General features: G+C 38.3%; 1 protein-coding gene and 1 pseudogene across 5 annotated transcripts in view; one reads left to right on the top strand and one right to left on the bottom strand.

The window, feature by feature from the left end:
• EXOC6B (exocyst complex component 6B) overlaps positions 1–26,560 on the bottom strand; it is a 555,911-nt gene that overhangs the window by 459,337 nt on the left and 70,014 nt on the right. For 3 of the 5 annotated variants that reach the window (XM_059659432.1, XM_059659431.1, XM_059659433.1), the window contains exons 2-5: positions 12,442–12,607; positions 6,568–6,615; positions 4,867–4,957; positions 4,712–4,757 (exon numbers count right to left, since the gene is read on the bottom strand). In XM_059659432.1, coding sequence (XP_059515415.1) covers positions 4,712–4,757; positions 4,867–4,957; positions 6,568–6,615; positions 12,442–12,573 — 317 coding nt within the window. In that variant the 5' untranslated portion in view covers positions 12,574–12,607. Of the gene's footprint in view, positions 1–4,711; positions 4,758–4,866; positions 4,995–6,567; positions 6,616–12,441; positions 12,608–26,560 lie in introns of those variants that run through there. The other 2 variants (XM_059659434.1, XM_059659435.1) reach the window with 2 other exon arrangements.
• LOC132213875 (large ribosomal subunit protein eL38-like) lies at positions 18,477–25,493 on the top strand (annotated as a pseudogene).

Here is a 26,560-nt window from a genome sequence, read left to right as displayed (position 1 = left end):
TCAAGTCGGTTTAGAGCAGTGGTTCTCAACCTTGGCTGCACATTAGAATCACCTGGGAATCTTTTCAAAATCCTGATTTCTGGGCCTCATCCTCCAGAAATTCTGTTTCTTTGTTACTAATGTTGTGGCTCTACCCCATAACAAAGGAACAGAATTTCCAGAGGATGAGGCCCAGAAGTCAGGATTTTAAAAAGATTCCCAGGTGATTCTAATGTGCAGCCAAGGTTGAGAACCACTGGTTTAGAGGCTTGAAGTCAAGAAGTGCCTCTTTGTTCTCTGCTTTCTGGACGAGGTCAGCGTGGAACATTCCTGCCTGGACTGGGGAGGGGTCTCTGGGTGTTAAGAATACCAGGAGGGGGAGCACAGACTCCTCCTAGAGCTCTTAGATGGGAAAGGCAGCACCCCCTCACCTCTAACCCCAGGATGTTTCTTTAGAAGCAGAAGCCTCATCCTGTGCAGGGGCCTGTGCTGGCTGCCTCAGTTTCTCAGCAACAACGAATTTGATGAACGTCTTTTCCCCACTGCAGTAGCTGCTTCATTTGTTCGTTCTCGCATTTTTCATTAGCTGCTAAATCGCCCCAGTGGCTGCAAACCTGTTGTGCCTGACTCAGCCAGTGGGGGGCTATGGGAGCTGTGCAGGGACAGGGGAAGTGGGAGGGGGGCCCGGCCTGCAGAGAGGGTCAGTGGTGCCTGCCCAGCTGTCTCAGAGGATGTGGCTTAGGTTAGGTCCTGTCCTTTGGCGACTTTAGGAGGGGAGGCCGTGTCCTCCTCCCCACTTTGACTCAGGTGTGGAAGTTCTCCTTGCTCTCTGGCCTCATAACTCAGTGGATCATAGTGGGATGCGGCAGGCAGCTTCTGCGGCTGCACACAGGCACTGGCTGGTGGCTTCTGCAGCCGCACAGGGGCGCGGGCCTGCAACCCAGGACGGGATCAGGTCACAGGCGGCGGCAGGCAGCTTTTGTGGCTGTACACAGGCGTGAGCAGGCAGCTTCTGTGGCTGCACATGCTGTGGGCAGGCGGCTTCAGAGGCTGCACACGGGCTCGGGCTGTGGGCTTCTGCTGCCGCACACGGGCGCGGGCAGGCGGCTTCTGGGGGGTAGGCGTTGCCGCCTGACCTGCTCCCGGGCCCTCCCGCCCTCTGATCACCATGGCGATCTCGGGCTGCAGGCCAGCCGCCAGCCTCGGGAGTTTGGGGTTGCCCCTTGGCCTGCGCCCTGGCCCTCCAGCCCTCCGATAGCCGGGCGCAGGCCCTCCAGCTCTCGGATCAGGCGCAGGCCCTCCCGCCTCCGCTCGCCATGGGCGCAGGTCAGCCAGCAACCCTGGCCCCCATGGGGTCCAGGGTTGTGGCCTGACCTGGGCTGGCCCTCCGCCCTCCGATCGCCATGGCGATCTCTGGCCGCAGGCCAGCCGGCAACCCCAACTGGCTTTCCGACGGCGATCACTGGCTGAAGGCGGCCTTTGCCCACCCCCCAGCTCTTGCCTGCCGCCTGGGTTGTGGATCACCATTCTTCAGTCCTTCCCCTTTTGCCTCCCAGCATTGCGGCTAGGTATGCAAATTAACCGCCATCTTGGCTGGCAGTTAATTTGCATATCGCCCTGATTAGCCAATGGGAAGGGTAGCGGTCATACGCTAATTACCATGTTTCTCTTTTATTAGATAGGATAGCCAAAGACACACAACATGAATCAAATCATTAGGAATAACCAGACAAACCCAAATTAAGAGGCATTTTATATAATAAATGGCCTGTAATCTTCAAAAGTGACAAGGTCATGAAAATCAAGGAAAGACTAAGGATAGTTCCAGATTGAAGGAAACTTAAGAGACATGAGCACTAGATGTAGTTCATGATTTAAACTAGATTCTTTTGCTATAAAGAACATGATTAAATTTAAATCAAGTATGAGGATTAGATGCTACTAATCTATCAATGTTTATTTCTATTCTCTGTTGCATTGTGGCTGCAATCCCAGACCCACTCAATCAAAATCTACATTTAACAAATCCCCAGGTGATTTGTAAACATAGTAATATTTGAAGAGCACTGTTCTCAGGAAACCTTGAATGTAAGCCCAAAGAGACATGAACACGGATATTTACTGCACCATTGTCTGCATAGCAAACAACTGGAAACATAACAAATGACCCTCATAGCATCAGTCAGGTCAGTTATCCTATAGTAACAACAATCCGAAAAATCTCAGCCGCTTAAAACAAAGATTTATAACTTACTCATGTTATACACCCATAACAGGTGTAAGAGTGGGGAGCAGGTGGGAGTGATTAACCTGGGAACTTATATGCATGTATTGACACAAACAATAGAGTGGTGAAGGCCTGGGAGGGACGGTGCGGGGTAAAGGGGGTAAATGGGGGGAAAAAGGAGGGGATATCTGTAATACTTTCAACAATAAAGAAAAAAAATAAAGTGAAATCCACCTATATAAATAAAGAAAATCAGTCCTCTATTAGTATATAAGCCCCATTAGAGCAGATATTTTTGTTTATTTTGGTCAGAGCTGTATTGCTAGCATCAAGAGCAATGCTTACTTTAGGTACTCAATTCATTTTTGTTGAATGAATGAATAAGTGAATCTCAAAAAAATGAGAATTGAGACCCATTCATGCAAATATTTTTTAAAATATAAAATAATACAATGATTCATAGATATTAAAAACATGGACCAAAAAGGCACTCATCAAATTTATGATATTTATGATACTGGTTTCCTCAGGGGAGTAGGGAAAGGAATAGGACAAAGGAAGGGGACATAAGTTTTATCTGTAATTTCTTAAAATGATACACTTTACCTCTTTCTGTCTATATGTTTATATACCTCTTTCTGTCTATATGTTTATATATATTTATATATATATATGAATCAAAACAGGAAAACTATTAATATTTGTTCATTCAGAGAAAAAACAAGGTTTTTTTACTCTTTGTAATTTTAAAAATTTATAAAAAGATTGTCAGGAAAATCATACTACTTTCATAACTCATATTCTACCTATGTTCATTTATATGAACATGTCTCCTGGAGAAAAGAATAGAGTTTGGGAAACAATCCTAAGAAATTAAAAAAATTTTGATGCCTCATGCTTTAAAATTCTCGAGAATGTAGAATCTTTATTCACAATATTTCTATTCTTATCTCAATATTAAATACATTTTAATTTCATACCTTTTCCCTCAAAACCTGGGTAAAATTAACATTCCAAAAAGTTGTGTCCTATATATCCTGCAGTTTCACATACCCCCATGATAATGCATGGTTCCCCAAAGCAGAGAGAGTGGGATGCTTACTCGAGTTTGGAAAGGAGGGCCAAAAAGTCGCAATAGAATATCCTCTGGAATAAACAGAACAACACACAGGAGAGAAATCCTCTGAACTTAACCTTGACCTTGCCCCATGTGACGATTAATTTTATGTATCAAGTTGAACAGACCACAGTATTCAGATATTTGGTCAAATATTATTCCAGATATATCTGTGAAGGTTATGTTGTAGATGAGATTATTAACATTTAAATCAATAGACTTTGAATAAAGAAAATTACTCTCAATAATGTAGGTAGGCTTCACTCAGTTGAAGGCTTTAATATAAAAAAGACTGTCCTCCCCTGAGGAAGAGGGAATTCTGCCAGCATACTGCCTTCAGACTCAGGCTACAACCAATACTTACACTTCCCTGATACTCTAGCCCAGTGGTTCCCAACATGGGGCACACGCCCCATAGGAGGGCAATTCAACTTTTAAGGAGGACCAATTCGAGAATGAGTTATTAACAGTGAATTTTTTGCATTTCTTATGGTTCTAGGGGCCTCATATACAGTATATAAGTATATATTGTGACATATTTATGCATTTCAGTTCTCCATTATATATTATGAAACTTTACTTGCTATATTTTCATATTACTTCATTTTTTTTAACAATTTCTTAATGATTTTCTTCCTCAGTACTTCAACTGTCCTTTTGTCCTTTTATTTTTCTCTTTCATGGATGCCATGATATTTGGAAGCTTGTTTAGACCAAGTTAATGGCCTTTTACCTTCCTCCACATGAATAGGAGTTCACTTTTTGAAAAATAAAAATTATATGTCACAGGGGTGGGCATCAGGATTTTAGAGATTCTTAGGTGGGGCATGGCCAACAAAAAGGTTGGGAATCATTGCTCTAGCCTATCCGCCTACTCCACAGATTTTAGACTTTCCAACCTCCATAGTCATGTGAACCAATTCCTTAAAGTGGCCTCTCACTCTCTCTCTTTCTATTTACACACACACACACACACACACACACACACACACACACACACACACACACACTCTATTGGTTCTGTTACAATGGAGAACACCTGCACCAGAACCAGTAACTATTTATTCTACTACAATACTAAACCAAAGCATGTTTCTCAAACCAACTATCACTAACACAGTTATAGGTTTTTCCTCTGGAAGACTGGGTCTTCTAAACACAAACTGAGTAGTGTTTCTTATTAAACATAATAATACATGACAAAATAAGTCAGCATAACACTAGTATATGTAAATAAATCTTAGGATAAATCAATAGCTATACAAAAGTCTAGAGAAGAAGTTATATGAACTTTATTTTTAAAGGTTATGTGAAATAAATATTTTGAAAGTATTCTAAATAATAGAAATTTTAGGTAGCAAAAGATATTCAATATAAAAAAATCTTACCTTTTAGTTTTCATCTGGTCCCTCAGTTTGCTATACATCTCCAGAACTTGAAAGAGAAGGGGCGAAAGCACACAATCATTATTTAGAGAACGTGAAACACTAATTAAAGCTAAAGGAATTGCATCAAGAATCCTACTCCATTTCTAGTTCCTCACCTGGAAGACACAGCATTAATTTATCAACAGTGGCAGAAATATTTCTCTGTTGTAGTCGACACTGCTTCAGCTCTTCCATTGCTATTACCAGCTTGGCAAGAGGGGAAAAAACTGAATTATGCCAATAGCTGTAAATACAAAGCTTTCAGTCACATTTTTCCACCCTGTGTTCAATTCATCAGAAAATCCCAGGCAGTTTCATAGTAAGACCTGCCAAGTAACTAAGGAACCACCTTTCTCAACCAGTAAAACATTCCTATGTGGTTTCCTACTTTCTCCTCAAGATACAAGGAAAGGCTAGGTAAAATGAAATCCTAAATTCAGAGGCTATCCAGGGAGAAACAAGAAAATATTCAAATTTTCTCAAATCCTATTCAGATTCTTCATGGTTTATGGTTTCATCTTCTGAAAAAATCCTATATTTCTTCCATCATTGCTAGAGTACTAGAGAAAAGTAACCCTTCCTATACAACTTCAAATAAGTCTTTAAAATAATCTCAACTAATACTCTATTTCAATAAATAAACCACACACTTAGAAGTTGTGCTTTTCCAAAAATTCCAGTTTAGTGAAGAGTAACTCAATTTTTTACCCAAGGCTGTTTTAAAGGCTTTGGTCTAATGTCAGACCACAATAAAACTAGAAGAATTTTCTCTCAGCAAAATTTAAAATATGTGCCAAACTTTCAAAAAGTACTAATCTATCTGCATAGCCTCTTGTAATATTCCCATAGTCATAACTTAAAATGTTTAGATACCATGCAAAAAAGAACAAGAGAAAATGGTCCTGAGTAAGTTATGATTAAGAGCTAATCTTCAACATTAATGAGAGTAAACAATAAATATTAGGCAATAAGTAAGGTACATAATACAAAGAACTAAAATGGACTACATGCAAATCAGAGAGTTTTAGTCCCTGTCTTCCCATTTACTATATAAACTTTAGCAAATCATGTTTTAACTTCCTCATCAATAAAATAGTGATAACAACTGTCCTGACCTTGCCATAAGTCTGTCATGAAGATCAAGTGAGAAAATGGATATAAAATGATGTTGTAAACTGTGATGATTTAATTGATGAGTATATTAATTAAATCTTTTTAACAAGTGTTTATGGAGCATCCACTTAGTTCCAGTCACTATTTAGACAGGTAGAGGGGATATAGCAATATATAAAACAAACAAAAATTCCTGACCTCACGGAGTTTAATTTCTAATGAAAGAAGATAGACCAAAAGAAAAAAAAACACACAAATATATAAATAAAAATATATAACATCAGAGCATGATAGATGTAATGGAGAAAAATAAAGCAAGAAAGGTAAAAAGAATACTGGGGTTGAGAGTGAAACTGCAATTTCAAATAAGGTGGCTAGAAAATGCCTCATTACAAAACAGAAAGGTGTGAAGTGAATAAATATTGGGAAAAGAGCATTCCAGCCAGAAGGAACAGCACTGTTCTTATTATGACTACCCAAGTGATTTAAAAACACAACTAAGAAAGGCTACATCCTCTCTCATTAAGCTTTCTAGTGGCTGCATTCATTTAATTCAGATAAATATTAGGAGCAGCAACAATAGTATCCAAATGCCTCCAATATACTGCTTATGGTCTTACAAGCCACTAAGTCAAGAACATAATCATTAAAAGAGAATGACAGAAAACAGAAAAGGTTTTTTTCAAAAGGTAAACTGGCCTTACTTCCTTTCCCTCATGTTGTAGTTTTCTATTAGTGTCCGTCACTTGATTCTGTGGAGAGAAGACAATTTAAACTCATAAAAACAAACATTTAGGCAACAGTTAGATAAGATCAAAATTTACAACGAAAAGACTGAGAATAAATATTCAGGTAGCTTCGGTATTCCACCACATTTGGGCTTAATGGCATCCTCTTGTTTGAAATCATATAAACTTTTCTACTAAATGTTGCATGGCCTCTTCAACAATGAAAAGAAAAATTAAAAACAAAGAAAAGAAAAATTTACTAAGAGGTATGTTCCATTTTGAATATTCCAAACAATGCTGTAACAACTAAAAATCGTACTTAAATTTTGAAAAGAAAAGAAAAAGGAAGTAGAAAAAATAACCACACAAAATCTTACCATCTCTACTTTGTGCAAAAAGAACTAATTTTATCATAGGTATTCCTCACTTCACTAATGTGTTCCTGGAAGTTAAATTGAACTTTTTAACTCAGGCCAAATTTAACCTATTTATTATCCTAACTTTAAAAAATACTTTAGGTTTTTTTGTATCAGTAATTATTGACAGCCCATAATGCTTCCATATTCCCATTTTTCTAAATTAATCTCTCCATCATATAGTCAAACCTATGTGAACAAGCCTTAAAATTATCTAGAGTTCATAATTTAAAGGAATTGGAACCACTTTTGGGGATATCTACTTTTGAAGACTCAAGTGATATAAAAATATATAAATACATAGAATAGTAATTTCCTCACCATCTCAGACATTATCAAAACATGAGCAATATTAACTTCTAAAGCTTTCTTTGACAAAGGCTCTCTACCCTTCTACCAGTAACTGCCACTACTTATACTTTTAAGGCATTCCCTTAACCCAGCATTTCCTATTATGTTCCTTATAAACACCAAGAAATGTTAGTTATTGGGTACTCTATATTTGCACACAGAGGTGCACACATGCACAAACACACATACATACACAAACACACATACATACACAATATATATGGGAAATACCACTGAACAGATGAGTTTACTGAGGATTTCTTGAAGCCTTTAATTTAGTACATGCACTGTGAATGCCCAAGAAGGGGATATCATACAGAGTCTTTTCCAAAGTTATTTAGCATAACACCCTTTTATTGAGGATCATATCAAGAAACTAGTTTTTCAGTAACGGACTTTTGAAAACATTGCCCTAAACTATACCTGGACTATCATTTTCAGAGCAGATTATAATATGCACCCCCTTTCAAAGACAAAATGAACTCTGACCTCCTCCAGAAAGTCCTTATAAAGTATAAAACAGAAGCAAGAAATCCTCAAATTCCCTCTTGATTATTTATTTAATAGCACCACATGAGAAACACTTTATTGGCCTGTGAGTTCAACATGAATTAAGAATGTGATGTTGTGGAGGTGTGGGGGAGAAGGGGTAAGAGATCAACCAAAGGACTTGTATGCATGCATGTAAGCATAACCCATGGACACAGACAGGAGGGGGGTGAGGGCATGTGCTAGCAGGTGGGAATGACTGGGGAGAGGTCAATGGGGGGAAAAGGAGACATACGTAATACTTTAAACAATAAAAATTTAAATTTTAAAAAAGAGAGAGTGGGATATAGCCATCCAAATGCTCTAAGACTACACTAATAAACATGTTGTCTAAAACAGGGGTCAGCAAATTGTTCTTCTAAAGGGGCAGGTAGATAGTCTCTGTTGCAATAACTCTGCTCTGCCACTGTATCAAGAATGCAGCCAAAAACATAAGTGAATGGGCACTGCTATATTCCAATAATTTTAATTACAAAAATAGGAGGCAAGCTGGATTTGTCCTGCAATAAATGAGATGGTAAGTCTTTAAAATCACACTATGAGAATTACATTCAGATGCCATGTTTTAGGAAAGTCATTGGCAAACTGAAGCATGATTAGCCGTGATAATGTTTGAAGAGGGAGTCAAAGCTACCCACATGAAAAATAGATAGAGGAATTTTTAGCTAAAATGTTACCAGTGCCCAGGATTCTTTCATTCTCCCAGATAGAAATGAAAGATCAACAGAGACCAGGGCCTAGTGCATTGGCCAGAATCAAACCCAGGTATCCTACATGAAAGAGGAGATTTCTACCATTTAACCAACCTGGGTTCTTGGAAACTCCCAACACAGAAATCTAGAGACTTCACCACATAAGTAGGGCTCATTATATATAGCTCAAGCACCCAGGGAAGCAACATTTAAAGGGGGAAGAGAAATGCTGCTCCCTAAACAAAAGCCAGAGAACAGTTTTAAAGAAGTGGAGACAGGAAAGATGATGTGTAAGTATGACATCTAAGTAGGTAGGGGCGGACACTCTTTGGCACTTTCGCAGTAGCATGTCTCATTAGCATGTTAAATCCCCACCCAGGAGGGTGTATTTTTACTATTATAATGAGCATAAGGTCTCACAATTGATCATTCAGGGGCTTAACTGTATATGCATTAGGGTCAAGAAAATCTCTGCTGGAGAAAGCGATACCTGGCACTAATTAGGTACAGAGTTTGAGGGGCAACTGATTGAAATTCCACACTTTTCTAGGAAAGACTTAGCCTGTCTCACAAAGAGGGGGAAATATTCTCTTGGAGACTCTATATGCTAAACCTGGGCACTATACACTATACTCCATACTGGACAGCAACTGTCCTTCAAACATCTCAAGACCCATCAGAAAAAAGGTGTTAGCCTAAAAACAGTGCTTAGTACTCAAACCAATAAATGGATGTTACTAGAAAATAGGATAAATATTAACTCAGTGCAAGAAAAAGCTTTCAAGCAATGTAAATAAAAATGGGGTAAGATGCCCTGAATGGCAGTGTTATCCCTTTAGAGCAGGTATTCTAGAATAATTCGATTATTTTTTACCCTAAACTGGACATCTCATAAAATTCAGCCTTCCATAAATATTACTAAACAGTATCATTGACTCTGCTACAAAACCTTGTTTACCATATAAAGACAACATTTCTGAGTTTTTTTCCCTTAAACTCATTATAAGAAATACATTTTATACTGCAGCCCAGTTCACAAGTATAGAGAATACACACACACACACACACACACACACACACAACTGAAGCAAAATTTTCAAGAAGCTTTGTTTACCTTTACTGCATGTAATACACTTTATTTTCTAGCCTAGTCTAGCCTATTTCATATCAATTCTTGTTAAGAGCCCTGACCGGTTTGGCTCAGTGGATAGAGCCGTCGGCCTGTGGACTCAAGGGTCCCAGGTTCAATTCCGGTCAAGGGCATGTACCTTGGTTGCGGGCATATCCCCAGAAGCGGGTGAGCAGGAGGCAGCTGATCGATGTTTTTCTCTCACTGATGTTTCTAAGTCTCTATCCCTCTCCCTTCCTCTATGTAAAAAATCAATAAAACATATTTTTTTTAAAAAAAAGAATATTGATCACGGCCCACTAATTGATTTCATGCAAACCAGATACTAAAACATATCCATAATAGCCTAACAATGCTTCTGATAAGAAATTACTATTTCAATACTATCATATATAATAAGAGGCTAATATGCAAATTGTCCCCTCAACCAGGAGTTTGACCAGTTCAACTGGGAGTTTAACCAAAGGGCGGGGCCAGCCGGCCAACCACTTGCGACCCCTCCCCCTGGTTGGTCTGGCTCAATTGGCCCGATCAGGGTGGGCAGGCCGGACCCCACCCGTGCATGAATTCGTGCACCAGGCCTCTAGTTTTAACATAACAATGAAAAGTAACTATACTGCCCCTCTAGGATGCAACTTCTCAAGATTCATAATACACAAATACACACATACAGACACACACACATGCTGTGAATCAAAAGAAATAGCAGGCTCCCTATAGAGTAGTTTCTTATCATTGTTATGTTAAAATAGTATTGAACAGTTAATGCTTAACCTTTTCCATTTTCTAAACTCTTTTCTAGAATTCAAGAACCTCTAAATTTCATAGGTTCTTAACCCTAGTTGAATGGATCCCCCTAGAGCAGAGCCTCCAAGGTATACTGCTAAACTGTAATCCCCCCAATTCTTAGAATGAGTGAGTGGAGCCTAAGCAGCCAAAAAAACCTGAACTGGTAGTCCCTAATTCTTGTTTCTCCTCAAGGACATCCTGAATGATTTAAAGGAATTTGCAACTTGAAGGAAAAGATGAGTACCAACCAGCAGTTGGTGAGCATTATAGGCAATATTCTGTTGCTACCTGCCTACACTTGACTATTTCAGTAACTGAAGACAGAATATCCTGGCACCCAGCATGAGGGGCACAGAGAGTGAAGGGAGAAGTTTGGAATACAAGTGTTCCAGGAACATAAAAAAAAAAAAAAAAAGACTAAGGTGAGGGTGTGAAGCTGGGGTGGCTGAGTAAGAAGTTTGATAGCTTCATATCCATTCAGGCCAGATTTTGCTGTTAAATTGGCTTTTAAATCACTGCAGCTTTAAAATATAATTTTAAACATCTAATAGTCCACTTTCCCCTCAATAAAATTGTTTATTTGCTTTTCTTACCAGTGTATTATTTTATACTAGAGGCCTGGTGTGCGAAATTCATGCACTCGGGCGGGGGGGGGGGGGTGGTCCCCTCAGCCCAGCCTGCACCCTCTCACAGTCCAGGAGCCCTCGGAGGATGTCTGACTGATGGCTTAGGCCTGCTCCCTGTGGCAGCATTAAGGATGTCCTTAGCGCTGCCACAGCGGCCAGGAGCCTCTGCCTCGGCTTCCGCCACTGCAGCAGCTGCCTCTGCCTCTGTGCAGCAGCCATGGCTTCATCCAGAAGGACACCCAGAAGGATGTCTGGTCTAATTAGCATATTATACTTTTATTATTATAGATGATTTTACACTCACTATCAAGTTCCCTATACCCCAGGAATATCCTTTGGAGACTTTAATTCAAATTCTAATAAGACCAAAACAAAAACAAAAAACAAATAAAGAAAGTATAAAGGTTGGGAAGAAGGAAATAAAGCTCTTACTACTTGCAGATCATATAAGTTAGTTTACATAGAAAACTCAAAAAATGTACATGTAAATTATTAAAAATAATAGAAGAGTTTAGTGAAGTGGTGAGATTTAAAATCAATATGCAACGTCAATTACCCAAGAGAAGTGAAATTGCTAGGCCAGGTACCAAACTAACATGGCTAGCCTCCTTCCTGAACTTAAATCTGTCATATCAAGAAAAGAATTCATGCTTTGGTAGAAGACACTCCACAACTATCACTGATTTTTCCCCCCCTTTGGCTTAGGTTGCCATGCTGCCAACTTCTATAGCCAGGCCCTGCAATACCATCATTCTACAGGGATGACTTTTATCTAACAAAGAAGTAAATAGATGTCATGAATTTCTGTTTTAAAGAAACTATTACTTATTCTATTACTGGTTCTCATCACATGTAGTTATCCCAAATAAATTTAACTTTAAAAAGTCTTCTTGCCCTAGCCAGTTTGGCTCACTGGACAGAGCGTCGGCCTGGGGACTGAAGAGTCCCAGGTTCGATTCCGGTCAGGGGCATGTACCTTGGTTGCAGGCACATCCCCAGTGGGGGATGTGCAGGAGGCAGCTGATCGATGCTTCTCTCTCATCGATGTTTCTGACTCTCTATCCCTCTCCCTTCCTCTCTGTAAAAAATCAATAAAAATATTTTTTAAAAAAAAGTTTTCTTTTTTGGCTAAAAGCCATAATCCCAATTATCCATGTTTCAGTATAAATTCCTTTCTTACTATACAAAAATCCTATTTATAGTAAATATGTAACCTATAATGTAGTCCCTTTTCCTTTAATGCTAGTCAAACCCCTAGCAAGGACAGAGAAAAAAAGTCCCTCTTAGAGTGTTCTTACTTTGAGTTTTTGGGCTTCTCCTCTCACTTTCAGCAGTTCAGTAATAGAGTCCACAAAACCCTGGTAGTGAAAGTTGCACATTTTCTCAATTTCTCGGTCATGATTGCGGATGCGAGTTTCAAGCTTCTCCATGAATCGTCCATGTTCCTCACCATCATAGACAGACCTTAAAAAAAAATGGCATGAAGATTACACCAGACTTACTCTAAGAAAGAGAAAAAGAATTGCAAACCTAGATGCAAATTTATTTGGAAATTAGATATGAAAGTACATAAACCACAGAGTAATCCAGCTGTATTAATACTGTTTCAATGCTAGATGAGTATTTTTTAGGAAAATCCAAAATTTTGCTTCCTATTCATTCAGAAATATTTAAGTGTTTGAAATTATTCATCATAGAATTCTCATCAAAAAATAAAGAACTGAATTACATGTCCTTTGCACTTTTCTTCCTCAATTAAATTAATCTAGAAAAACTTAATTTTGGATAAACAAAATTGAAATACTCCATGACTATACCCAAGAAACTGACACTGCTGGAGAACAATCACATAGCTGTGCTGGCTAGACTCAGGTGGGCTCTATCACTACAAATATAAATTGGGCACTTAATAAACATCATTACATAATACTACTAAATTTATCTCCCACCACCACCACCACCAAAAAACAAAAACAAAAACGCACTTTGTATTCTTCAAAATAACTGTTGGTAAAAACCTTGCTTTCTCCTCTCTTCAAATGTCCACCACTCACTCTCAGCTGCTGACCACAGAAAAAAAGTCCTCTTCTCCCACTAAAATCAACCAACTTACCTGCATCTGTAACTCCTGTTCTGTCCACCCTTCTGTAATGGAAAAGTACTTCAAGCTCTTAACTAGTTAATCCTTGTTGTCTCAAGAACTTGACTCCTGCAATTATTCCCTTTTATCCCTCCCCTGCATCATGTATTTATCCCACTCTACTAAATCATTCTTATGGATATATATATACACGACTTTACAAAACCTGTCTTTATATTCACAGTTCCCTCCAGGGACCATCTTATTTCTCTGCTCCCCTTCCCGGCAAAACTCCTTTCCACTTCCTCACTCTCAATCTTACTCCCACTAATAGCAGCATTTGCTATGGTTTAACACACTTTTCTTCTTGAAACACTTTTTTCTCTAGACTTCAATGGTACACCCTAATGCAGTTTTTATCCTTTCACTGACATGCCTTCCCAATTTCCTTTATGGGCTCCTTCTTCTCTGTTATTTTACTAAATATTCCTAAAATCTCTTCTCTCTATCCTCTATCACCAATCAGTGCCATCTAATCCCATGGCTTTAAAATACCATTCATATAGTGATGACTTCCTACTCCTACTTTATACCTACAACTCAGTGCACTTCCCTGAATATTAGACGCAAGTATTTGGCCACAATTTAACAACTCCAATTGGATTTTAAAAGCCATCTCAAATTTAACACGGGGGGGGCGCGCGGGAATTAGCCCGGCCAGTGTGGCTCAGTGATTGAGTGTCAACCTATGAACCAGGAGGTCGTGATTCAATTCCCGGTCAGGTACATGCCCAGGTTGTGGGCACAATCCCCAGTAGAGGGTGTGCACGAGTCAGCCAATCATTGTTTCTCTCTAATCATTGATGTTTCTATCTTCCTCTCCCTTCTTCTCTAAAATCAATAAAAATATATTTTTTTAAAAATCATCTATCACCAAACTATCTCCACTCCCAAAGCTGTTCCTTCCCCAAATGTCCCCCCACCCACACTCACCCAACCCTTCACAGATAATGGCACTATCCAGTTGCCCGAGTCAAAAATACAAATCTAGGAATCACACCTAATCCATCTTTTTCCATCATACATCCCATACTCCCCATACCAATCCATTAAAGTCCTGACAACTCAACATCCAAAACATCCCATCATGTCCACTAAAACCCCAGTCCATATCTGCATCATTGCCACACTTAACAATGCAATAGCTTGCTAAAAGTTTCCATTCTCCATTCTTCATGTCCCCCACTCCCTACCTGCATGCACACACTGTACACACAGCAGTTAAAACAACAATTCAGATGTTATCCCACTGCTTAAATTTCTCCTATGGCCTCTCTTTTCAAAGAGAAAAAAAAATCTTAAACCCTTACCATGGTCTACGGGAGTCTACATAATCTATCCAGCCTTTATCTTTCTAACCTCATTTCTCTCTTCTCTCTAGTTCCCTACCATTGACCCTCCAACTTACCTCAAATAAGCAGAACCTTTCCTCTTAAAAAAAAAAAAATAAGAAGGTAAAGAAAGGTTTCCATGTAAAGATATCAAAATTCCTTGCATTTGAAGAAGAGGAAAAACCACTAAAAAGTTATCAATCTAAATGGCATAAGCAGACATTATTCAATATTAGATAACTTGGTTTCAAATTCAATTATATCTTGAACCAGTAATGCTTCTAAGTAGCAAGTCTATTTCCTTTTACTATGTAAAACTTCTGTTCATTTTTCCCTCCCAAAGGTCTACATTAATATTACAAAAGGTAACCTCAAGAAGAAAATCCCAAAGTTAAGAAATTTATAACATGTGAATAATGACTCCCCACCTCCTTGAACTTCCTATAAAAAAAATATATAAATCAAAGAAAGAAAAGATGGATTTTAACTACCTGGTTGTGTGGCCAACCTGTTAATCTTTCTTTTAGAAAATAGGAAATAATCACTTACATATTCCCTGAAGTATCAGCCCAACTCTAAATTCACTTCCACTTTCAAGTTCAGTCAATAATAATGTGCATCATACATTATTAATAAAAACAATCATACATTTTCAGAATAGTCTAGACAGGTAGTTCAAAGCAAGTTAATGAATTTTCTCTATCCCATCACTAGCCCCTGCCTATTTCTCCTATCTTAGGACCTTTATGATTCTAATACTCTCTTTAATTAATAATAACATTGAATAACACGAAAGGTTTATAGTGTGTCTTGATACAGAATAGCTTGAGAATTTTAGAAGTTAGAATAAAATGTAATACCCATATGTTTAAAACAGGGGTTTGGGACTATGTTTAATAAACATGTGTTCCATGGGTATGCATCAGGAAATCCACAATTTCCAGATTTTATGTTAATTTTGTGTGCACAGGCAGAGGCACATATATGAGGTCACTGGTTCGATTCCTGGGAAGGGCACATGCCCAGCTTTCGTCCCGATCCCCAGTTGGTGGTGGGCAGGAGGCAGCCGATCCATGTTGATGTTTCTTTCTCATACATGTTTCTTTTTTTCAATCTGTTTTTTTAATGTATCTTTATTTCAGAGAGGAAGGGAGGCGAGAGATAGAAACATCAATGATAAGAGAGAATTATTGCTTGGCTGCCTCCTGTAAGCCCCCTCCCCGCCCCGACTGGGGATCAAGCCTACAACCCAGGCAATGTGCCCGAACCTAGTTCATAGATTGATGCTCAACCACTGAGCCATGTCAGCTGGATTCTCATCGATGTTTCTCTCTCTACCTCTCCCTTCCTCTTTCAATCAATTAAAAAAAAAAAAAAAAGATGAAAGCTTTAAAAAAAAATTATTTTAATAAAATGGAAGGTGATTTTTTTTTAAGCCACTAATTTAAAGGTCTTGTTTCTAGTTGCCTACCATAGAAAAAGGCAATTATTGGTCACTACCTAATAGTTCACCTTGAATCAACATTTCAAGTATATACACAGCTTTACGTAGTGCAAATCAGCATAACTATCTGAGAGAAAATGCTAAAAGCAAAAATAAAAAGTCTTAAATTCTGGGAAGGTCATAGACCTACAAAATTTAACCTAATATTGGTAGTCAACACTGTACTTGAACAGAGTAGTTTGCCCAGCCCACCCCGCCCCCACCCCAACAGTAACTTAGAGAAAGACTGCCATCTAGTGATGGCCTGTTTCTAACATTCTGTGAAACTTAAACTTGACGTGGCCGAGTCCAAGGGAATGCTCAGAAATTGAAAAACTATATTCTATACACCTGCTGGCTAAAGAATTATAACTAGTTATTAAACTGCATTTTATATAAAGTGCTCTAATACTTACATTTCCGATAGAAAACAGAATTTTTAAAAAATATATTTTATTGATTTTTTACAGAGAGGAAGGGAGAGAGATAGAGAGTTAGAAACATCGAGAGAGAAACATCAATCAGCTGCCTCCTGCACACCCCACAATGGGGATGTGCCCGCAACCAAGGTACATGCCCCTGACCAGACTCGAATGTGGGACCCTTCAATCCGCAGGCCGACCCACTGAGCCAAACCAGTCAGGGCAGAAAACAGAATTTTGAGAATAAGGTCATGTCCTTTTGACATGTCCAGGTGTGCCAGAGTTAAATAAGACTATGAAATAAATGGCATCACTGGTTAAATTATTTTTTGATAACCCAAAGAATATCCGAGTACCTAGTAAAAGATAAACAAGAAGAAATTCTTAGAAATTAACTTATCATGGGCTATATTTTGACTCAACTATATAAATGCTGCCTTATAAAGTGAATGTTTTATCCTAGGGTCTATATCTGACGCATACCTCTGAACATCCCACCAAGACTTCATGTACATATTGAGAGAGGTTTTAACTTATAAAATGGCACTTCAGGCATTGTATCCAACAAATATCTATCATTGCCCATTATAAGATTATGTCACTTGCTAGAGCCTACATTAGCTCAAATATGTTTGTCATAAGAGAAAAATAAATAATATTATGAGCATATGGAATCTCATTTAAATCCCATGCATCTTATAAATTAGACATTATTTCCATTTTATAAATAAGGAACCTGAAGCTCAAGAAGATTAAGTATCCTGCCAAATTCACACATCTAGAAAGTGTCCTCTGGAGTACATCAGTCTGTCTCCTTTCAGAACAAGGAAAGCAAAATAAGTCAGATGGACCCCTAGAATTGAAAGAGGTCTTGAAGATGGAATACAAAGCTCTTATTGTGCAATGGAGAAAACTGAGGCCAAGAAAAGTTAAATCTCTCAATCAAAATTACATTGCTTGTTACTGATATATCTGAACATGACTCCCAAAGAAAATACAACTAGGGAAAGCTAATGCAATATGAAGCCTGACCCAAAGCTAAGAGAGAGAGAGAGAGAGAGAGAGAGAGAGAGAGAGAGAGAGAGAGAGAGACTTCTACTTCAAGATGAGCCAATTGCCTTTTAGTTACATCTGTTTATACAACAGCTATTCCATTATGCTTCCTCTTGGAAGAGTCCCAATTTGCTCTGGTAATCTCCTTATGGGGAGACACTGTGTCTTGCCTATTTTATCTCCAGCATCTAGCACAGAGCCTGGCACAAAGGAGATCGTCCACAGATGTGAAGATGGAGAAAAAGAAGGAAGGGCAGGAGACTTAAATAATGTGCGCTTCTGATTGCATTCTCAGGGACAGATGCAAAAGAAAATCACATCAAAGTTTATCTGTTGAGATGTTTTCAGAACCAAAAACTTCAAGATACAAAAGACTGAATAATTTGCTTTTTGGTTTTGATTAATTGAAGAAAAAATTCCAGAGTTTACTGTGGTCTTTTCTTTTTCATATATATGTTTTTTAACTTCTGTCATCGTTTTAGTCCTGGAACATTTTCTTCTCATTAAGCTCCATAAAAGCATCATTGGTATTTTTGTTTACTGCAAAAGTTACAAATAAAATTGGAAACCAGACTTGAACATGATGTTGAAAGATAAATTGCAGAAGGTCAATAAAAGTTAAAAGCCCTTCCTTACTGCAGTTTGTCTATCAATGTAATTCAGGCCTTACTATGGTAATGTGAATGCTGTGAGCACATAAAAGTGAAAGTAGATCACTGCATATCATCGATGATAGGGGGACACGTGTTAGTTAATGAAATCTAAGTTGTAGACTATAGCCAAATGATTTTGTATTGCTATAGGTGACCAAATACATTCATTCAAATCCTTTTTCACCTTTGCAGATACCAAAATACCCAACTGACTTCACCAAGATAGCCCATGCAACCAAAATAATGCTGTGATGGAGATCTCCCTCAAGGCAGAAAGGGAACCCCGCATTTCTAGAATGGCTATTCTCAGAGGGACAAAAGCAGAGTGGAGAAGTTTCAACTGGCACCTAGCCAAAGAGCCTACTAAACGCCTGGTACTGGTTAAATGTAAAGGAAAGTAGAGAAGGGGACTTGTCATAAACTATCACTCAAATCAATAATAAATTATTAGGAAATAAACTAATGAAAGCAAGGAAACTTCAAATTAAGGATATAGAGACTGCCATAACCATGATAGTGTCACATGGTTAGAAAAATTAATCACCCTAAGTAACTGAAGACACAACACCTGTTAGTGGCTTCACTTTGTCCTCTGTATCAATTTGAGTTAAAGTGCAATAAGACCTTATTCCATTGCAGCGTTCAGTGCTGGTCATGAAATCTGGCAGCTAAAAGTAGAAATATGGATGTTGCTGCCAAATAAAAATAATACATCTACAACCTGATGATTCCCATTGAATCTAACCTAGGAAACACTGCATGGAATTCAAAGTGTCAAGTTTAACACTGAGACATGAAATGTTGGGGCTAAATGAAACTACTGATTCACTTAATATCTATCACCAACATTCCAATATACAAATCTGTATCTCTATCTACCCTTATACTTGTGCCTTACTATTTCAATGAAATAAATATCCCACCTCAATATAAGACTAATCCTATATTCTAAATATCTCATTTATCCTCTATCCAGGAATGTTATTACTCCATCAATACTTTTTTTAATTTCTGTACCTTCAAATGTTTCATCTCTATTACCTTAAAAAAACAACACAGCCCTTTAAAAAAAAAAAAAGGTACTATTAAATTTAAATCTTTTTTCTAATAATTTTCCTCTGGTGTCACACCTCTCTCTCTCTCTCTCTCTCTCTCTCTCTCTCTCTCTCTCTCTCTCACACACACACACACACACACACACACACACACACATCTTTCTGTTCTCTCTCTCTCTCTCTCTCTCTCTCTCTCTCTCTCTCTCTCTCACACACAGTTAAGATTCTTAAAAGAGCAATCTACACTCACTGCCTCCATTTCCTCAAATTGGACTTGCTCTTCAACCCTGGGTAACCTGTTTCTTTCCCACATCATGCCAATAAACCAATTCTGACTAAAGTCAAAGAAGCCTGCTAATTGTCAAATCAAATATTCAATCTTCAGTTCATCATTTACTTGACTCCTCTTTTGTATGTGCCAACAGCTAACCATTACTTCTTCCTTAAATCTCTACTCCCAGAGCTTCCATTTATATTCCTTCTTGGTCTCCAATAAATCTTTTTCCTTCATATCTTTTCATGCCTCATACATACTCACTCAGAGATATCAATATTTCAGCTTTCATTATTATTAGATATCTTTGCTTCTCAAAACAATAACACCAGGGCATATCTCTGCCAAATCCTATAAACCTCAATATCTAACCACCATTCATCTCAAAAACATCTCAACTGCATGTAAGAAGTTGAAATCATTCATTAGCTTTCTACTCAAACCTGTACTTCCCTCCTATATTCACCATCTCAAGTACCACCAACTACCAAGTTATTCAAACTATGCATTAGTTTTTAAGAAATATATAAGTTAACCTTCATTCCTCACTCCCTCACACCTCAATCCAATTATTCAGCAAGACCTACCAATTCAAATTTCACAAGGTCTCTTCTGTGCTATTCTTCCTCCCTATCCTCCCCTGCCTTCGCTCATTATCTCTCTTGGTTCAACTCTTTTCACCTTTCTTTTTATTTCCCTAACAATCCACCTTCAATACTTCTTTCACAGTAATCTCCTTTAAATTAAATCGTGATCATAAAGAAAACACACACACACACACAGCCACACACACACATACATACATACACACACGGCCACACACACACACACACACCACTTTAGGATTAAGTCCTGCCTCAGGATCAAGTCCAAAGTCCCTAGTTTAGAAGACCTTTACATGTACCAATTTATCTCTGAATGCTCCCCACATTCAGTCTACAACTCTACCTCAAGTTCCTTGAGTGTACTATATCCCTCTGCCCAGAATCTCCTCACTAACACTTTATCTGGAAAATTCTTACTCATCCTTCAATATCCAAATCAAAACTCACTCCTATAAAACCTCCCTCCTTAGGACAACTACTATACACTGAGAAGCTCCCCCTCCTTACCAACAAGGTAGAACCTAAGAAACTGTTTGCAATCCAGAGAGAGTTGAAGTTTGCACTCTTTGGAGGCATTTACAGCAAACAGCATCATGAGTCATTCTTTGAATATTCATATTGAAAAATACTTTTTCCTACTTAGTGATATACTGATATTAGGCATCTTTTCCCAAAAGAGGCCAATTTCATTTACAATAAAAATATTTTGCAGTATGTAATAGTCTAGTTTTTTTAGGAGTATATTTTTAAATTATGTTTAAAAATGAATAAACAAAATCTGTTGAAGCACCTAGCCCTTTCTTGATAAAAAGTGATACAAGTATAGTAACCCTTAACAGCCATAGTATTCTCATTTACCACCTGGCCCTCACTTTAACACTGTACAGATTTGAACTGGCCTTGAACCTATGAAACCATGTGTGGTTGAAGTAAATTTCACCAGAAATACTATCATCCTATTTTACATAAAGTTCATGAACAAATGCCTAGTATTATTCCAGAAATGAATGGGCACCACCACTAATGACTTTTACTAGTGGAAAGCTGAGTTTATATTCTTTTGTTTTGAAATGTTTTTTTGTTCATATTTTTGAAAGGGTACTACACTGAGCACTTTACACTATAAAGATTTATTTACATGTCTATCTTCCCTACAGGACCATGAATTCCTTGAGGATCTACACCTGGAACAATGCCTGTGTCCCACAGAGAAGGCATTATAAAATGACAAAGAGCTAAAACAGTGCTCAAAAATGTTTCAACATTTAAATCTTCTCCAAAGACAAGCACTAGAGTTAATAATAAACATTCTTACCTAAAAAGTAAATTTAAGTTCCAGCAGTGCAAAAAAAAATGGTACTTCAGCTAGATGCTAAATAGAAGGAGAATAAGAGAAATAAAAGGTAGAACTTAAAAGGTTCAAGAAAACCTATTGTAGAAGAGAAGTGTCTGGGAATAATTTATTTCCCTAGCTCTCCTCTAACCTCCTCTGGAAGCTAGAAGAAAGAAGACGATTAAACTGCAACAAGACCTGGCCCTGAAGGGAATGGGTTTGTCTGGGCCTTGCTGCCAATAGAAGGGGGAGGGTGACAGCAGTCCCTAAGGGCTTTTAGAAAAAAATTGATTCCAGGTGGAAATTTTTTATGGTACTGTGTAAACCTGGAGCCATTTTTTGCTTTCCTTCTCAACTACTGATGATTAAACCATAGGCAATCAAGCTGCAACAAAGGAAACAGGTAACTCCCAAACATCATGGTTATATGCTCCTTACCAACCTAACTCTCAAAGGAGAGAAAAAATTTATTGACAAAGTCTTTTCTTCCTTTTTTAAGGGGAAAGGTGGGAAAGTTTGTTTTTGGTAGAACATAAAAGTAGTCAAGAACTCTACATCATATTGATAAACATCAGTCCCATACTAAGACTAGACACATAATATACAGTCATGGAGAGCCAATCAATGCTAAATGTCCTATTACTTACCAAATTTTCATTATTTTGACCTGGATTAAGTGTTCTATTAAATGGTTATCATAGAGTGAAATCCTACCACACACCATGTGGAACAGCTAAGTCGATTTATACTTATCATCGTTCTGAAAAAAGTTGGAGGTGTATGTCTGAGTTTTCAATCATGGCTCAATTATAGGAGAAGGGGTTACTTATAGTACCAACTCCTAAGAAAATCACAGAAGTAAAAACTAAAAGCGTTTCCCTTAAGATCAGGAACAAGACAGGGAGGTCTGCTTTCACCACTCTTATTCAACATAGTACTAGAAGTCCTAGACACTGATCAAACAAGAAGAAGAAATAAAAGGCATCCAAACTGGAAAGGAAGAAATAAAACTGTCATTATTTGCAGATGACATGATATTGTATATAGAAAACCCTAAAGACTCCACCAAAAAAACTATTAGATCTAATAAATGAATTTGGCAGAGTACTAGGACACAAAATTAATAACCAGAAATTGGTGGGACACAATTTCACTGTTGAGAGCATTAGAGTCCAGTAACAACTGAAATAAGTCATTGGAGTACTGAGGGCGTGGGGTGTCCTATGTAACTCTTGAGAACTTAATATCTGTAAGCAGGCCCCAGAAGTTGCTGAAAACTTGCCATGCAGGGCCTATGTGAGGCTTTCCCCATAACTGTCCAGCTCCAGGCGTAGGAGACAACAGTCAGGCCAATTATGAGGATATTGATGTAAATCCTCAAAACTGTCTTCCTCAAGCAGTTAGAATAGAATGCTTTGTGTTCAAAAATCAACACGCAAAAGAAAGAGACCCACATGCTAAGAAGAAAACACTTCCCCCTTCCCCCACCCCCAAATATGCTGACTTTCAGGAAAGGTAGGGAATATCTGATTTAGATACAAGCAAGATTATAAATAGTTCCTGTATTAAATAAGAGGAGCCCAAAGTAGTAAGAGGGTAATAACACTAAATCACAGTAACAGAAAGACTCTGGGATGAAAGCATATATAACCTGAGATAAATGAAGACGTGAAGGGGATGAAATGAAAGAGCACATTCAGTGGCAGATGATATTAATGCAGATTGATAAAGGGAGAGACAATCTACAAGGAATAGGCATTCTGCTTAGAAAGGGAGCAATAATGGAAATCTAATAAAGAAAACTCCCAATTCGAGGAAAACACTTCTAATTGAAAACTGAGAGGGATCACACTAAGAAAAATAAGTGAATAGAGATGAATTCCAACATGATGTAATGAAATTTTACATTTTGAAGATTAAGAATACATACCCAGCCCTGGCTGAGTAGCTTAGTATGTTAGAGCGTCGTTGTCCCAATACACCAAGGTTGTGGGTTCAATCCCTGGTCAGGGCACATACAAGAATCAACCAATGAATGCATAAATATATAGAACAACAAACCGATGTTTCTCCCTCTCTAAATAAATGAATAAAAAGAATTTTCAAGAATACAAAAAAAAAAAAAAATACATACTGAAATCACTCATTCAGAATAGAAAAGACACCAGAGTTTCACTTCAGTAATAAAATGATACAAAAGAAATGCTCCTACCAGGACTTAAGATAAAATGACCAGGCCACAAGTATTATATACCCAGCCAAGATTAAAAAGATAATTTCAGATATGCTACCCAAGCATTTATTCTATTTAAAATGGCATATGTAGCCCTGGCCCAGTTTGGCTTAGTGGATAAAGCATCGGCCTGTGCCGGGGTCCAACCCCAGCGGGTCCAGGGGTCCCCAAAGGTGTGGACGGAGTCGGCGAAGAAGGAATGACACGGAGACAGCGTTCAGTTGATCAGCAACCTAGCCAGGATCTCTAGCCCGGATCTCCAGCCAAGTTCTGGTCTGGATCTCCAGAGAGGTTCTGCTTTGGATCTCCAGCGAGGTTCTGTAGCCATGTTCCCTCGCTAGGTTCTCCAGCCAGGTTCTGTCCAGGCTCTCCAGTCAGGTTCAGTGTCCAGGTTCCAGTCAGGTTCTCCTGCCAATCTCTGTAGTCAGGTTCAGTCCAGGATCCCTTGCCATGTTCTCCCGCTAGGCTCTGTCTCTAGGCTCCGAGGCCAGTCCCTCTCCAGGATCCTCCGGCATGCTCTCTCCAGCAAAGTTCTTCTGTCTCTAGGCTCCGTGTAGGTTCTGTCTTCTGAATTCTGTCTCTCTTGGTCCTGTCTTCTAAGTCCTGTCTCCTTAGTTCTGTGTTCTGAGTTCTGTCTCTCTGTCTGGTTCTGTGTTCTGAGTTCTGTGTGTTTCTGTCTTGTTACAACTGTATTTATACCAGTTGATTCAATCCTATCAATCTCTATTACAAAGGTTAGGGCGTTTCTTATCTCCATTCCAGGGAGAAAAGATTATGTAGTTTAAGCATGATTGTTCGTAGTTAAAGGGATTAATTACCCGCCTGGCACTTAGTTGAGGGGTTTTATTCCCTCCCTAACTTCAGGGGAAAATCCCTACCTGGGGATTCAACCTTTCTCGGAGAGGTGACCTTGGTTAAAACACAGCGCCAAGAAGGTGAGCAAACATATTAAGAACCGTATGCCATATATGCCAGGTCCCTTGAAACAGCAAGGATGGACCGGCTCCCGGCAGGCCTGAGGACTGAAGGGTCCCAGGTTCGATTCCAGTCAAGGGCACATGCCCCAGTTGTGGGCTCGATCCCCAGTAGGGCGCATGCAGGAGGTAGCCGATCAATGATTCTCTCATTGATGTTTCTAACTCTCTCTCCCTCTCTCTTCTTCTCTGAAATCAATAAAAATATAGGCAGGAGGTAGGGGGGTAAGAGATCAACTAAAGGACTTGTATGCATGCATATAAGCATAACCAATGGACATAAGACACTGGGTGATAGGGGAGGCTAGGGGACTGTCTAGGGCGGGGGGATAAAATGGATACATATGTAATACCCTTTGTAATACTTTAAGCAATAAAAAAAAAAAAAATTAAAAATAAATAATAATTTTTTTTAAAAAAAATGGCATATGTACTCTTATCCAAGTAAGGATAACTGAATTAAGTAGTAAGAACTGAATATAAATATGGATAAATCACACCAAAAATATAAAATTAGCGCCCCCCCCCCCCCCCCCCCCCGCACATCCTCCTCGCTGTTTTAAGTTGCTGTGCTGGCCACCACACACTCTTCATGCATAGTAGCCATGCCTCCCAAAAACTGAGGAAATCAATGACTTCCTGTTCACAGCCAGGAGAAAGGACACTAAATGTGTCAAGATGAAGAAAAGTAAGATACCTTTATACCTTGGTCATCACAGACACAGGGCAGGCAGAGAAACTGAAGCAGTCCCTGCACTCAGGTTTGGCAGTGAAGAAACTGAAATGAACCAGACACGCTGAACCAAACTGTATTAAAATTTTAAAAATTAAAATTACGCATGGAAACCTAAAGCTCATAAATATTATTTCTATAATAAAATACATAAAAATTCAAAAATATGAAAATTAATTATGTAAAAATTGATGTGATTTATAACCCAAGATTAAAAAGTAATATGAAATTAAAATAATAAAAGTACCACATTCCTAATATATCCTGAAAGAGACATTTTAACTAGACCTAATACTTATAGAGGAAAAACTAATGTTTTAATTATTAGATTACTACAGATTTATGATAATTTAGACCAAATATTTATCTTCCAAACAACTATAATGAAAGCAAATAAAGCATTTTCTAGCAAGATAGTAGTACGCAATTTTTAAATGATAGGAATAAAATAAATTATTATTAGGTTGAGAAAATTCAGACACTGTCTGCATAAGTAAAATTGGCTTTAAAACAAAATTTGAAAATTGGATACATACAGAGGGACATTTAAAATGATACAAGACAGTTTTTCATTAACAGATGAAAAACTATATTCAAGCAAACATAGATATATTGTTATCAAAGTAAAATTAAAGCAAAAAAGTTTAAACCAGGGTAAAAATGTTGTTTTATATTGCTAAACTCAGAATTAATAGTATAGTGGTATTGAAACTTTAAGCAAGGGGAAATAAGTAGAAATACAAGAGAAAGTAAAATTTTAAAATAACATCAGCTCATGGTAAGTCATATACGTAAATATATATAGAATATCAGGATACTTAAATAATGTAGTATATCAAATTGTTTACTTGGAGAGAACATTTACAGACATATTCATGCATCATCCACAAAATGATTATTTAAGATTCCATAAAGTGCCGAAACCGGTTTGGCTCAGTGGATAGAGCGTCGGCCTGCGGACTGAAGGGTCCCAGGTTCGATTCCGGTCGGGGGCATGTACCTGGGTTGCGGGCACATCCCCAGTGGGAGATGTGCAGGAGGCGGCTGATCGGTGTTTCTCTCCCATCGATGTTTCTAACTCTCTGTCTCTCTCCCTTCCTCTCTGTAAAAAATCAATAAAATATAAAA

Source organism: Myotis daubentonii, chromosome 12 (genome assembly GCF_963259705.1).
Source record: "Myotis daubentonii chromosome 12, mMyoDau2.1, whole genome shotgun sequence".
Taxonomy (NCBI): domain Eukaryota; kingdom Metazoa; phylum Chordata; class Mammalia; order Chiroptera; family Vespertilionidae; genus Myotis; species Myotis daubentonii.
This window is presented reverse-complemented; position numbering and strand designations above follow the sequence as displayed.